The sequence below is a fragment of the Crocodylus porosus genome, unplaced genomic scaffold (genome assembly GCF_001723895.1).
Source record: "Crocodylus porosus isolate Cpor-Errol unplaced genomic scaffold, CroPor_comp1, whole genome shotgun sequence".
Lineage (NCBI taxonomy): Eukaryota > Metazoa > Chordata > Crocodylia > Crocodylidae > Crocodylus > Crocodylus porosus.
Genome location: NW_017728921.1, coordinates 9,035,484 through 9,050,675, shown reverse-complemented (window position 1 = coordinate 9,050,675; position 15,192 = coordinate 9,035,484). Strand labels below are relative to the sequence as shown.

Genomic DNA, 15,192 nt, shown 5'->3' with positions numbered 1-15,192 from the left:
ACGTGCTATTCAGGTGATTGAATAAACTCTGGCGCAGTTCACACTGGAGTTCATTGCTCCCAGGTGCACCATTTGCACACGTGCCCTGGACCACAGCACGTTAAGCTGGGGCGAAGCAGCTCTGGCTGGCAGGGGCCCCTGGGGGTCTGCCTGCCAGCCCAGGACTCCTCTGACCTGGTTCAGTGTGTTGTGGAGGGGCTTGCTGGGGCACTAGAGTGCTGCAGGAAGGGGCTAGGCAGCAAGCAGCCCCTGCACTGAAGCACCCTCATGTCCCAGCCAGCCCCATCAGCTTCTACACATGCACTGTGGTGGAGTAAATAACTCTGCCACAGGATAGTACTTGTGTTTGGCAGTACTATCCTACACTGGAGTTAACTCATTTACTCCTGCCTAGTGGCACCACACATGAAGACAGTGATGTTTTACTGAGGAGTTCATTAGGCTACTCCACAGTAAACAGCTCCTGTAGACGCACCTAGTATGTGAGAACTTTCTACTCCCTAAGCCCCTACCTCCTACAGCACAGTTGGAGATAACTGAGTTCACTTGAATGGAGAGCCATACAGGTACAGTGACCCTCCACCGTACTTGGTTTCAAAGAGACCTGGCACTGCACTGGCAATGTAGGTCTTACTGCACACGCACGGAGAGGTTTGGTGATGCAGCAGTTGCATCATCTCGACCAGAATTCATAAGTTTGTCCATCAGCAGAGTCCCCAGATTGTCGTGGAGTCATACCATGTAATTTCTGCTATGTCACAGCTCAGTGCCTCGAAATTAAAATGGTCGGGAACAGTCTGGCAACAACAAATTGCGTCACTCACGCTTGTGAGCAGTCCTCTGTTGGCTGTTATCCAGATTACTTCTGGACAGTTTGGCATATCCAGTGGTGTATGTTAATTCTGAAACAGAATCCAGCCAACAGCTAGGCCCACATTCTGCATGAACCATGGCTTTTTCCTTTATAAACATTAGTCTTGTAATTAAGTAAACTGTGACTTAACAGCTAGGGATGGGCAAACTCAGAATGGGATGCAGGGTTGGGTTGGGTTTGGTTTGGTTTGGAGAAGTACCCAGGAGCTTGGCTGCTTTTCCAAATCAGCAATGCTTGACTGAAAATTTTCCTAGGAACAGGATTTCCCTTGCTAGTTTTCTAGCACTGCCTCTTCTGCCTCCCCCCTGGAGATACTGTGAGAGCAAGCTTTATCTTAGTTGGACATTCAGAATGAAAAAAATGCTTAATTGGATATTAAAGAACCCCCAAAAGATTTGGCTGTAAATATCTGAAAGCGTTGAGGAGTGAAGGGCAGAACAGGGGACTTTCTTATTAATTCAAGTCGGTTTGCCCATCCCTACTTCTTGATTATTTTCAAACGCTGACTTGACCGTAGCTCGCTGTTACCCTACTGAGATGCATCCCCTGTGTTTTGGTTGTGCAGGCCAAAGTTCGAGAGCTAGAGGAGAAATGCCGGACACAGAGCGAACAATTTAACCTCCTTTCCAAGGAACTGGAGAAATTTCGGCAGCAAGCTGGGAAGATCGATCTCCTGAGCAGTAACTCGGTGGCATCCTCAGACCTCCCTGGATCCCCTAGTAAATCTCTGTCCCAGTTAATGAATGGAATAGCCAACTCCATAGGCAAAGGTAAGAACAGGCACTTTTATTTAGTGAATTTGGAGTTAGAATTAACCCTCTCATGAACAAAACCCACTGAAAACTATGTGGTTTCCTTGTGTAATTGTGAGGACAGAGTTTGGCCTTGACTCTGCTCTGTTACCCGATGCCTACTTCAGTATAGTTCATCTGACTTCATTGGAGTTCTGGAGACAGCTGAGAGCAGGCTTTGCTCTAACGATTGTCCTTTGTTGTTTGCACCATGAGAGCCTGTCCTGAACATCGGATGTTCAAAGTGGTTGAGATCCTAATATGGATCCCCCTTTGTATAATGAGTGCCTGAGGAGTCATGTGGGGGAAACAAATAAATATTTTCTGGATACAAAAGATCCTCTACTTGAGCTAAAGTAACGGGCTTATTACCTTGGAGGTAGCAAGAGATTGAGAGACCTAAGACCCAGGGGCAGATCCAGTTTTGTACCATGTCACAGAAGCAGTCAGGGTTTTTTTTTAAGTCCCTGAAGCAGATAAGTGTAGGGCCAGATTAATGCATAGGCAAGCTAGGCATATGCCTGGGGCTCTACGTGAAGAAGGAGCCCAGTTGTACTTATTTTACATATTCTAATTATTGAGTGAAAAAAAGTAGGGGTCCACGAGTTTGTTTGCCTAGGGCCCACTAAAGGGTTAATCTGGCCATGGGTAGGAGTTTTTCCCCCTTCCCCTTCCATCCTCAGCTGCATGTCCCCTCCCATTCCTCCCTCCCCCCCCTCCCCCCGCCTATTGCTGCTGCTGTCCTTGGGCCAGGGGGATCTCCAAAGGCACTCCTGTCCCACTACAGGCAAGTTGCATGGGGAGCGTGGCTTTGCTGGGTACAGTAGCAGTGGCAGCTGGGTTCCTCCTCCTTGTCCAGTTCTCCTGGGTGTTCGTGGCCAGCCTGGCGGCAGGCTGAGGGAGAGGGAACCCTCTTGCCCCTATCACTGTCCCCAGGTAAGCTAAGGTCCCTGTGCAGCCCTGGAGCTCCCCTTGTCCTTGGGTTAGCCAGGGACAGCAGCAGTGGTGATCAGGGAAGAGGGGAGAAGTGCTGCTGAGCCTGGAGGGTTAGGGAGGGGGTGCCAAGAGTAGGAGGAAATGGTCTGCCTGCCCTGGGCCTCCAGCCCCACAGCGCTGGTCTTTGCTCCCTCACCTACCTTTACAAAATCCTAGATCTGCCTATACTAAGACTTTTATAATGAATTGGCTTCAGTTACATCTGCTTCCTTCTTCTTTTTTTTGCTCTAAAATCTACTTCTAGTGATATTTATGTGGGAAAAGCTCCATGGAAAATGTTGTGAAAAATTAAAATATTTTTGTCTTAGTCAAACTTTCAGGGGAAAATTTAGATTTTCCTTCAGAAAATCTGCAAACCTGAGAACTTTGGGGATTTGAGGTTTTTATTTGCCCATGGAAACAAAAATTTTGGACAAAAGCAGGTGCTTTTCACATAGTTGCTTATTTAGCTAAACTTGATTTTTTCATTAGAAAAGAAGTTTTAATGGAACATTTTTGAGTAGCCTTCTATGCAGGAAACTTCCAATGGCTTTAATTTTTTTCCCTTGAAATAATGATAACTTGACAGAATATAGTCGGTATAGTGTATGGTGACCGGTATACCTCACTATACTAACCAGTAGAATAGTGCATCTAAGCTACAGGGTACTGTGAGTGGAAACAAGTTTTCTTTCCGTTTTAAGAGTGTAAAAAATGAGGTATAAAAATAATTTAATTTCAAAATATATTTGATCTACATTTTAATATCCTCTCTGTCCACCTTGTTTTCTCTTCTGACTATGTGTTTCCCACAGAACTGCATTGAACTTTTGCCAGGTCTTCTCCTTTGCCAAAGGCAACTGCTCCTTCCAGCTAGCTGAGGCTGTTCACTGCTCCTTACGCCCAAGTAATTTTAAAAGGTCAAGGCAGTATCATTGGTCAGGAGGTTACTTGGAGATGTGTGGAAGGAATCCAGAATGTAAATCACACTTTTGATGTCTCGTAGAAATCTGAGTGTCAGCAGTGATGAGAGTGGTGATGTGTGTATAGAGTCTAGTACAGTACATCTCTTCGCGTCAAAAGGGCCTGTAGGTGGTATGGTAGGACACACGATAATTAAACATTAAACACAATCTGCAGTATTTGTTCTGTCTCTAGCCTGTGTGCTTCCTCCCTGGGGTTTGGAATTGTTTGAATCCCTGGGCCTTTGAAGCATGCTGCCAAGACCACCTATTGTTAGGGGTTTGATGTTATATTGTAATATTTTGGTGTTTGTAAATTATGGGTTAGTTAAGTTAAATGAAACTTCCTTTGGTATATGGACACAGCTTTGTGACTGGATAATTTTTCCCCTGTGTGAATTGTAGATCTAATTAATTACCAGGAGAAAAGGTTGAAATGTTTCACGTTTGTTTTGACAAAACTTCAAATATTAAATTTGGGGCAATACATTTAATTTGAAAAGTAATTGTCTGGGTGTATCGGGCCCGTCCAAAGAACCCCATATAGTCAGTATAGCAGGGGTGGGCAAAATGCAGCCCACAGGCCAGATGCAGCCTGCCAGGTCATCCTATCCGGCTTGTGGAGCCCCTAAAAAATTTAGAAAATTAATATTTGTCTGCCCCTGGCTGCCTGTCATGCGGCCCTCGATGGCTTGCCAAAACTTAGTAAGCGGCCCTCCACCTGAAATAATTGCCTGCCCCCGCAATATAGTTTTTTCATTCACCGCAGGGTCCTTTGGACCTTCAGAGGTGGTGGATAGTAAGGGGTTTTTATGCATTTAAATCAACAGTGTCAAGTACATGGGCTGCAGGCCAGATCTGGACCAGACAGCCATGTCATCTGGCCCCTGGGGCTCAAAGAGGGGCTAGGAATTTGGAGATGAGGCAAGCAGGGCAAGGGGCCACCGCAGAAATCTGGGGTATGAATCCTTGTTGGAGACCCATGTCAGCGGTTGCATTAAGCCCCCACACTCTGCTGCTCACCCCGCTGCAGGAATTGGGTATTCCTGCAGCTTGCGAGGCTCCTTGCAGTCTGAATCCAGCCAGGGTAGGGGAGTAGCAGGTGAGCTTGATGCCCCTGATTTAAACTGTAATAGAAGAATACAAAACACACCAACCTGAAAACGAAGATTGTTATAGCAATAACATGGGTACTGAGAAAGCAAACAGGGTTTTTTTTCTGCTTGTGAGTGTGCTGGTATCAGAGGAGGAGTGGGCGGGGGGAGAGATTATTAGCCCAAGTGAAAATAAGCTGTATTCTGTAGCATGCTGAGCACATATTGGCTTTGCTCCAGGAAGGTACTTAAGCTTGCAGAGTCTATGAAACTAGGCACAATCTTAAAGTTAGGCAACTAATAATAAGTCAGACTCTCTCAATGGCTTCATCTTATTTTCCTAATGATTAATTGAAATATCTGAGAAAAATGCACCCTGGAATAAATATTTTGAAGAATCTATCAGGTATTGGTCCCCTAGACCAATACAGGTTGTAGCTGTATTGGTCTAGAAACAAAAGGAATTAAAACTCAGGGAAGAGGTGATAACGTTTATTAGACCAAATAGATATTTGCAAACAAATTTGTTTAATGTATTAGAAAATAGGAATTTTCATTTCCACCTAGGAGAACTTTTACAATCTCGTCTCTCTCCTATGCCTGATGAAGGGTGTGCGCGCCTGAAAGCTTGCACGTAAATACAATAATTTGTCTGCAAGTATCTAGTTGGTTTAATAAAAGATATCACCTCTTCCACAAGTTTTGATTCCTTCTGAAGAATGTATAGCAGAGTTCTTCCTCAGTTATGAAAGACCTTCAGTCTTGCTGGTACCTCGATCATTGGACCAGAAATCCTTGGACGAATGTTCATATGTGACATCAATGCATTAATAGCAGTGATGTTGCACTAAGAATACTTTTAGTTCATAATTTGTAAGCAAGCAGGTGATAGTTGTTAAAGAATCTTCCATTTTACAGTACAAGTTTTGTTACAGCAGGCTCCTGGAATTAAAAGTAGATTTTTTTTTTTTTTATGCCCTGGGGCAAGAGAGGACACGACGACTTTCAAAACAGAAAATGTCAGAAATGAGACCCAATTATGACCAGTTGCTCTTCCTTAATTGGTAATGGGTAAACGTATCAGACAATAAAATAAATGTAGACTCAGAGTGGATTAAAATGTACAGACAAAATCTGCTCTGGAGATAACTATAATGTTGCAGCCCAAGCCAGATATAAAAACTGACAAGATTTGTTGTTTATCAGATACGAGGGGCATTTTAATGTTCTTTCCCAGACATACAGGGTAGTCCATAATTGATCAATCAATGAAAATCCGAGTAGAAAGGAGGGTGTAATAGGCTCATGGTCAGACACGAAGTATGATCAACTTTAATTGTGTCCAGAGACCTTTAAATTAAGTAGTCTGTAGCTTTTGTCTCTTCCCTTGAAAGAATATTCTTTATACTTCCAGAAGCCTGCTACCCTAATTCTGTAGATTTGCTCGTCCTGGGGAGTGGATGCTCTGGGATTATCTGATTATCAGCCAATAAGAATCATAGTCAACTTTAAAGTTAACGTTAGCAACACATTGGTGTTTCTTGGGAAGCTTGTTACTCATATGTTAACACCAAAGTATATAGTTATATTCTTATTACGCTTCCAAGCCTACAACCAGGAAATAGTCCTCTCGAATATGATCATCCTTAATGGTTTTCAAACCTCTCTGTACTGTTTTGCTGATATTGTATCATTTCAATAAAAAAAAAAATTAAAAAGCTCTGCTGCAGAAAAGGTCTCAATGTTAAGGCACGCGGCTGTAAGAAACCCCTGGGTTGTGCCCTTTAGTGTTGTGTCACCTTCCTTTACTAATATTATCCATAAACCACTAGGATAAGAGGGAAAACTCACTTCAATGGGTTCATAAATGGAGAAGGACCAAACCTTTTTTGTTCTTACTGCAGGGTAAGCCCAGTGATGTTGCACCAAGGCAAAAAGAGAATTTAATTTGTAACCATGGCATATTTTCATCTGAACATTTAGCTTCATTTCAGATGCGGTATTATGCCTGTGTACCCATACCTACCTAACCCAGAGCAGCAGGTTTCCTTTATGGAGCTCCAAGAGCAAGCGTTTCAAATGGTCACCAACATGCTTCATGTATAACGTGTGTCTAATCCCTTCATTGCTAAGGTGTCGACTGTTATTGGCAGTGGTGTTTGCACATATGGCGGCTTTTTAAAAAAGTCTCTGCTAAGCTAAAGCGTGGCAGCAGCAGCACTATGTGCCTGCTGGAATCTGGACAAATTGAGGCACTTTATTTAAAAGGTCCCATGACCTTAAAAAATAATGAAGGTCCCCAGGAGCCTCCCACTAACATCTGACAATGTAGTCTGGGCTCATCGCCTTACCCAGTTTCAGTGGCTTGGAAATACAGGAAGCAGGTTTAAGATGGTTCAAGAAATTGCTTATATTGTAGTCTGTAATGAAAAGTACCCTGCAGGGCTAAGAACATGGGGAAGAGGCCTCCTTCCAGGAGCAGCAGACATCATTTCACACACTCTTGGACAGGGAGATAGCAACTGATAGCACCCAGGGTAGAAGTTACAAGAGCAAGGAAGGCTATTACTGGATATGCAGCCAAATGAGAAATCAAGTAACACTGCATGGGGCAGCAAGGCCAATTAGGAAAACAAATCTATTTTGTGTGTTTGCAACTGTGGCAGAAATGCCCCCCTTGCACTTATATATGTACTTAACTATCACTAACCCCCCTTACCAGGTGGAGAAAATGAGACCTGGAAGGGGTAAAAGTGACCCGTCCAGAGCAAAGATCACAGAGTAAATTGGTTTCAGGAGAGCGGCTTAACCTTCCCCGCGCTGTCTCCAAAACTGAGCAGCGATTCTTCTTTGCTCACCTTCGTTGTCCTCTGCGCCACAACCAGTCACTTGCTAAGTCCTGTTGCTCCTTCCTCTTTTGTATGCCAAAGCCCAGCTTCTCCTTTCATCCTCATAGCAAAAACCCTTGCCCATGCCTTGACCATCTCTTGCCTTGACTGTGACTACTGTGCAACCTTCTCCTCCTGTCCGGCTTTCCTGCCTCTGTCTTCTCCAGCCTGTTCAAAGGATAGCTGTTAACATCCACTTCCTTTTCTAGGACTTCAATCATGTTGCCTTCCTGGTTTTATTGCATCAGATTCATATTGCACATTCTCATTTTCACAGCCCCTATAACCTGTCCAGCCTGACTGGCCTTCCTTTCTTGCTATCCGTTTGCCTTTTATCTCATACTAACATGTGAAAAGGTTTACACCCGCTATCAGGCTGCCCTTGTGTTGGGACTGGTCTTCCTTTTCTGTCCTGAGCATCTTCGTTCCTCCATTGCACTTTTTAAAGCCCATTTCTTCCAGCAAACCTTCCTAAATGATCTGTCAGTCCCCATAATATAAGTCTTTTGTCACTGTCTTGCTTTTGTCTAGCTCAAGCCAGATTCTGGCTGATAACCTGCATAGAGTGTAGGGCATTTAGGGTGTCCAGGAAGTTCCCCCTCTATCTGATGTCTAACATGATTAATATATTAACAAAACCCAGGAAAACAGAAGAGATATGAAACAAAAAGCCAGTTTACTTTGAATGTATAGTACCAGTTATTCACAGGTGCCAGGGTAACAGTTTGGGGTGGCAAACAAACGCAAGGAGTAAAATTGGTTTCACGTTTCTGCAAAGGAATGATTGCTGGTTGTACATATATGGAAGATTTCAGTATGGAATTGGGCTGATTATCATTAATTTGTTGTACGGCTTGTAACGTTTCCCTACTAGCCGTCTGCTTAAGCTGCCCTGCTGTTAAATTACAGTGGTTCAGAGAGAATGAATCAAGTTTGACCAGGGAGCGTGCAAAGAGCCCCTCCGACAGTGTGGTTTGGGATGTGTTCTCCTCCGCGAGGTGAAAAGATGATGCCGGGTGGCACCGAACAGTGGCAAGCCTACATGTGAAAAACAAAGCCCTGCATGCCAGGGTCCTAGCAGGGCTGGAGAACAGCTGCTGGTTGTGCGCAGAACCAGGGCTTGAGAACTGGAGCATGGACTAGTTGTATTAAAAAAAGAAAGAGGGGCGGTGGGGAGGCTCAGCTATCTGATTATGTCAGCAGTGCCCTAATTGTATGCTGTGGCTTTGCTACAGTTTCTGCTGCTACCGCAGCTGTAATTAAGCCCAGGTTGCTATTTCCTGTTTGCTTTCTGATGGTTCCCGAGGAAGAATATTATAATACAAGGAACTGTGCAGCGTTTTACAGTCCACCGTGACTGATCTCCTTGACAGCCTTGCCGAGCATTTCTTTCTATAAGTTTCACTCAGCCCTAGTCTCTGCCAAAATTACTGGGACATCAGGCTGCTCAGCATCTTGCAGGATTGCTTGCTGAAGTGCACCATATGAATGTAGGTTTTGGCGAAGAAGAAGCAGGCGGTCCTGAAGGTTTCGTCACCCTATAATCCAAACCCACTGTGTGTATTAAAAAAGTCCTACCACTTTATCACCAGTATGTCAGTCATGTACTTACCCGGAAGCTTGATGCACAGATTGATTTCTTTTCTTTTTTTTTACAGTTACATGCCCAAAGTCTTAGAAGTCCAGCAGATTGAGGGGTAGGCATGACCTTTTTCATAAGGCATCAAAAAAGCCATTTCTGGGCATCCTTAAATTATTGTTTTTCATTGTGAAGAACTGCACCAAATGTTGGTGTTTTTTGGACCTTACTTGCCTTTTATTTTACTAAGCAAGCAGGATGTTTTAATGATCCGAACCTCGATTTTTGCCAGGGTCCAATAATTCTGAAAGGCCAATTTGTGACACCTGAGGCCTGATTATTAGAGGGGCTGAATAGAGCTAGCCAGAAAATGTCAGCATGCGTTCCCCACTGAAATTATTTTTCATCAAAACATTGAACACTGAAAAATATTTTGTAATTGGCTAATAGATGAAAAAAATAATTTAAAAAACCTCCTGGAAACAGAATAGTGTTAGCATTTAGTTTTCCAAATAAATTTGAGAACATTTCCCAAAAAAGGCAGCACTTTCCATGAACAGCTTCATTTATGAAAAGCTCAATTTTCCACTGAAACAAAATTAATAGAAAATGTTCCACCCAGCTCTTAGGCAGGCATCTAGGACTACCATTGATATTCTTGGGAATTATAAGTATCCAACCCATCTAGGAATGTCAAATTGAGGAACAAAACTATTGGCTATTTCTGCAGAATTGGGTCATGAAGCAATCAATCTGTTCTCATTGATTGACCTTGTAGCCTTGGGCAGGTCTCTTAAACCTTAAATTTCTGTGGTGTTATACCTACGAACATAGTATGGCTTGATACTCCCTTATACTCTCTATACTTCCCTGGCAATGAAACAGGACCTTCAATCTGATGTACATTTTCATTTAGTTCAAGTCCCTATATATTGCCATTGTGATTTAAATGGTCCATGGGGTAAATGAAAATGATGCTTGTGAACAGTACTGCCTTACAGATTGTTGATCTTTAATAACTTAAAGCTTGTACAACACTAGAAGTGTAAAGTTAGATATTTGTGATTATTACCAATAAATAGTATGTATAGGCAGGTTGAGGCTTTATTTTTCATGCTAGCATGATGAATAACTTCAAGGCATGTTTAGGTCTCTGGCCGCAACATAAAGTCATATTATAGCATAAACTTTCCTCTTTTCCAGCTAGTCAGTGAAGACTGAGCTGTGACTCATAGTCATGTGGTCCTTGACACTGACCTTTGTATTAAATTCTCCTCTTTCCATATAATTGTTCATCCAGAGTTGTTTGAACAGGTACAGAATGGGAAAAGTTAGTGTGAACGACCTCCGTGGTCCCCAGGCTCCATTTCACGGCCCCTTTCTGGAAGGAACATGAATAGGAATCAGGTGGTATTTCACACCCAGCGAGCCAGTCGTCCCGTGGTGTCTCTGCTGTGACTATCAGCAAGGTTACCAATTTATACCAATTATTCTCTTGTGTGTTTTATTTATGGGCAGGTCATGAAAGCCCTTCTGGAAGTCGTTGTGTGATTTCAGAGTTTATACGACCCCTTCAGATATCCAGTGACAAACCAGAACAATTGTCTGTCAAACCTACTTTCCTATCCAGGTCAAGAACCGGCAGCCCAAGATGCAGATTTGATTCAGACGTGAGTCTTTTTCACATCGGAACATTTCTCCTCTCCAGTGGGACAGTTATCTTATACGTTAGTGATGAACTGCACTGGGAAGAGTCCAGGGGCGAGGTTTTCAAAAGTGCCTAATGACTTAGGAGCACAAAGTCAATGAGAATCTCAGCAGGAATTTTTAAAGGAGCCAAAATGAGTTAGGTGTTTGCGTGTCAGATATTCAGTTTGAGCGTGGGGTGCCTAAATCCTTCAGGCACTTTTGAAAATCCCAGTTTTCAGGGGCACAGTTTAAGATCCGTTCTACACTGTGCCTTGCCTATATGTCTCTTTCTTCGCAGGATGTCTGCATCGGTTTGTTTTTTAGTTCTTCTGAAAGGTATTGCATTTCTTCCTGAGCACTGTTAGACCTTGTATAATGATGTGTCCATGGCATAGTCACAGCATGATCTACTGTAAGAGTAAGACTCTACACAAAACATTGCCAGCGTCCCTCAGACCTTTTCTAGGTGCGATAGCTTCATTTGCTATGACTACTTTTGCTTGGTTTTCATGATATGGAAATCCATTCATTAGTAATTGGACTGATTTCATCACCTAGTATCATTTTCCAGGGTACTCTTCTAAGCTGGATTTGTGCCTGTAACCTGGAAGTGAACAGTTCAGTAACTTATTACCAAGCTTTTAAGCCATCTAGCTTCCTATCATATTTGCATTTATTTGAGTTATTGGAAAGATACAGCCAAGAGCCTTGTGTTACTTTATTTGTGCCAGCCCTTGAACACCACGGGACCAGCAGGAAATCCTTTGAAATGTGATTGTTCTCCAGTGCATTTGGTTATTACTCTTTTCTCATTAGCCTTCATTCTCTTGTAAGCATAGCCTCAACTATGCCATTGCAAAAATCCTGTAGAATTGAGCAGGGATGAAACCCAATAGACTTACAGGGTTATAATAGAAAAATACTTCTAAAATCCAGTTACATTTACATGAAAATAATATCCTTTATATAAATGTTCTTAACCTTGCTGTGGAATTTTATTAAAGGAAATTCATTCTCCATTAAAAATATACAAAGGATGATTTTTTTTTCAAAACCCCATAGGAAGGCTATCACTTTTCATTAAATTCTCTAAGACGCTCTGAAATAACAAATAGTGATAAAGGAGGGGGAGGGGTTGTATTGTATCCATCTTATTGGATACAGTCTTGATTTTCCCTTTATGCAATTGTAGGAAAGAAATATAAGAGTTCAAATTGTGGACAGACTGGGTGAATGTATCTGTTTTCTGTGTTCGTGTTGAACCTTTGGAAGTTGCATCAAAATGCTTTTGGGCACAGCCAGAAAACAAAATATGATGTAGGATATTCTGCAAAATTCCTTTTCCAGCTTTTGCCATTATACACTGAACATCAGCTCCTAAAGGCCTGTTTAGGAAGAGGCGGATGCAGCCAAACTCATCAATAGCTTCCATAAAGAGAGTCTGAAGTAGTCAAACAGAAAAGGCAGCATAGCGACAAGATCTAGGGAAGCAGAACTAACAGCATAGACCAGAACAAAAGCGTGTCAAATTTATTTCCCTCCTCCTATTATTTTTCAGTTGTCTCTTCTTAACAGGATCGTTCGTGGCTTGCCTTTCTGGGTGTAACATTGTCATGCATGCAAAACCTCTCACAGATCTTCAGCTACATTTTCCGAGGTGTCAAATACAGGGACAATGTATGTAAATTAAGACTTTTATGGAAATCAGACTTGGAAAAATAAACTTGGTGAGCAGGGCTTGACGTTGTGACATCTGAAATCAAAAAACGAGTGCGAGCCATTCGACAAGACAGGCCTGCAAATCCCATGCTTGCTAGTAAGAATACTAGCTCCCAGGGCAAACAGGATGGACTCTGATAAGAGGAGTGCAATGTTTTGTATGTATTCAGTCTTGTTTAAATACTCAGTGAGAAAAATGGTGAAAGCAATAGGGTGAAATCCTGTTGTCTTTATTTCTCTCCAGATGGATAATGAACGGAATGCCAATACCTCAAAGCAGAGATACTCTGGGAAAGTCCATCTTTGCATCGCCCGTTACAGGTCAGATATTCAGTTGTATTATGCTGAAAATTCAATCTGAGCCACAGGGGTGTGTAATAGGTAGATCCCATGTGTCAAACCTAAGCATAAATGGGCTTTTTACAATGGAGGTTTGTCAGCTGAATTGCGGGGATTACATTCTCTCATCCGCTGAGTTACAGAGCTGCTTCCACAACCTTGGCGGCTGATCTGCCAGGCTACAAATGCCCCTGCCACATTCGGCTGCAAGCCCCAGCAAATGGATGGCCCAACCCCAAAAATATGACCCCTCCTGCACAGTGGAACCATGCTGGCCCCATTGCCGTTTGGGTTACACAGACCCACAGAGGGTTGGGGGCGGTGTTTGTGCCCAGGCTCGTTCTCTGAACAGCTGGCCTGGGAAAAAGGGAGCTCGGGGAAGAGCAAGTGATGATCTATCGAAAGGGTCCAGGTTTTCGTGGTCTCCATCAGTATACAGTTACGTCAAAATTGGCAAAGTCAGTAAGTTTGCTGCAGTTAGTTTCCGAATTTGTCAAAACAGCAGTCTAAATTATATCAATCTTGGCTTTGTGCCTGATCATTAGAGAGAGGCTTTCAACGCAAGCAAACTGCTTTTGCTGCTCCATCTTCCTTCCTCCTTGTGAGAAGCACAAACTAGTGCTCCATAATGCGGTCTTCAATGCCAGCAGGTCGCCCATTCACCTGCTCTGTAGAAATGTGGTATGTCAGTGAAAAGGGACATACAGTGAACATACAGCTTGTGTGCTGCTTGGTTTGCATGTGCTGGACCTGTGATCTTTTATACCGAGTCTAAATTTCCCCAGCAAAAACATAGCTAGCAAGGATGAGGATGCATGCCAAACCCAGTCCCATTAGACTATAATAGTCAATGCCATGTAAAGTTGTGATAAAAAGAGTGCAGAGCCCAGAGGAATTCAGAGCTTATACTGAGTTCAAATTAAGCTGACTTTCTCTAAAGAGAAACATGATTTTATTTCTGCAAAAGGTGCTGAAAATCACATCCAGCTGAAAGGAGTCCCTACACAGAGGATGAGTCTCTGAGCTATTCTAGGAAACTAAAGTGTGATTAATTGATCAATTAAAAGCTTTAAATTTCAGCATTCCATTGCCGCGCATATGTTTCGTGATTGAAGATTGCCTTCCTTGTAGGTTTAAAAAGCAACCCAAACCCAAACCAATTAGTGTAGACAATGCATTTAAAAATTAGCATTTGTGAGAGAAGACATAGTCTGTGCTTTCCTTGCAATTTCAGCGTGCAACTAGACTTCTGTGTAAGTATTTCTCTTGCAAGCATAGCAACATCCCTTCATTTCAAGAGGTCAAAATTGGCGGCTATGCCTTCCTCCTGTAGGTGAAGCTCAGACGGTATTTATATATTTACATCAGCAGTGCTGGATACAAATTAGAGGGCATTTGAGGGAAATTTTGAACATTTCAATCCGTTTACAAACAAGAAAGAGTAGCGCAATAAATAAGTCACTGTAGTTCCCCTTAAATGCTAACAAGGTTTAGAGTCGCTAACTTAAATACAATTCTTGGCCTGAGGGCTCATGTAAAATAAAGAAATAGCGTTAAGTACCTCTATGGGCCTGTGCAGGCAAGAGACGCGCACCGAAGCCGTTCATTCTGGCAACTCGCGGGTTATGTCAGCGAGCGGTGCCCTCTTGGAAGAGAGCACATGCCGAGCACTTGCAAGCTCAGAGTTACCATGTGGCTAAAGTCAGCTGCTTTAGCAAGTGGGCTCCTGCTCTGACTTTATAACTGGCAAGGTTTTCAAGCAGATTTTCCTTTTGACCATGCTCCTTCTACATTGCTCGAGGCATCATTGCACTAATGTGAGCATTTATAAACAGTTTATAGGAATGCTGGGGGAAGACCACACTTTGAAGGAGAGAGCAAGACCTTTTCCATTTGCCTTCTTGCCATACTCTGCCAGTTGAGGAGGAAGGTGCGATAAAAATCCTATTCTCCAGTCTGCTGAGGATGCTCCTGTGCTGTGCTGTAGTACACTGCTCCCCTTCTAAAAGGCTTCGTTTCACTGCACCTTCCTGTGTTCTCCAGGAGCAATACGGCTCCCCTAACAAAACAATAGTCACTGAAGACTTGGTTGTGATGGTGCTAAACATGTGGAAATCCACAGTGTCAGCAGCACTGGATTCAGACCCTCATGCAGGAAAAGCAGGGTGGGGCCTGGGCACGGAATAATTTTTTTCGGCATGTCCTTTAGACATGTAAGACTGCTTCAGGCTGGACATAAGGAAGAATTTCTTTGCTGTCCGAGCCCCCAAGGGCTGGAACAG

At 43.0% G+C, this 15,192-nt stretch overlaps 1 protein-coding gene across 12 annotated transcripts in view; it reads left to right on the top strand.

Moving 5' to 3' along the window:
* The window catches only part of RIMBP2 (RIMS binding protein 2), a 212,782-nt gene that overhangs the window by 142,237 nt on the left and 55,353 nt on the right, over positions 1 to 15,192 (top strand). For 11 of the 12 annotated variants that reach the window (XM_019538956.1, XM_019538951.1, XM_019538953.1 and 8 more), the window contains 3 exons: positions 1,440 to 1,644; positions 10,682 to 10,833; positions 12,816 to 12,892. In XM_019538956.1, the coding sequence (XP_019394501.1) occupies positions 1,440 to 1,644; positions 10,682 to 10,833; positions 12,816 to 12,892 (434 nt within the window). Of the gene's footprint in view, positions 1 to 1,439; positions 1,645 to 10,681; positions 10,834 to 12,815; positions 12,893 to 15,192 lie in introns of those variants that run through there. The other variant, XM_019538958.1, reaches the window with a different exon arrangement.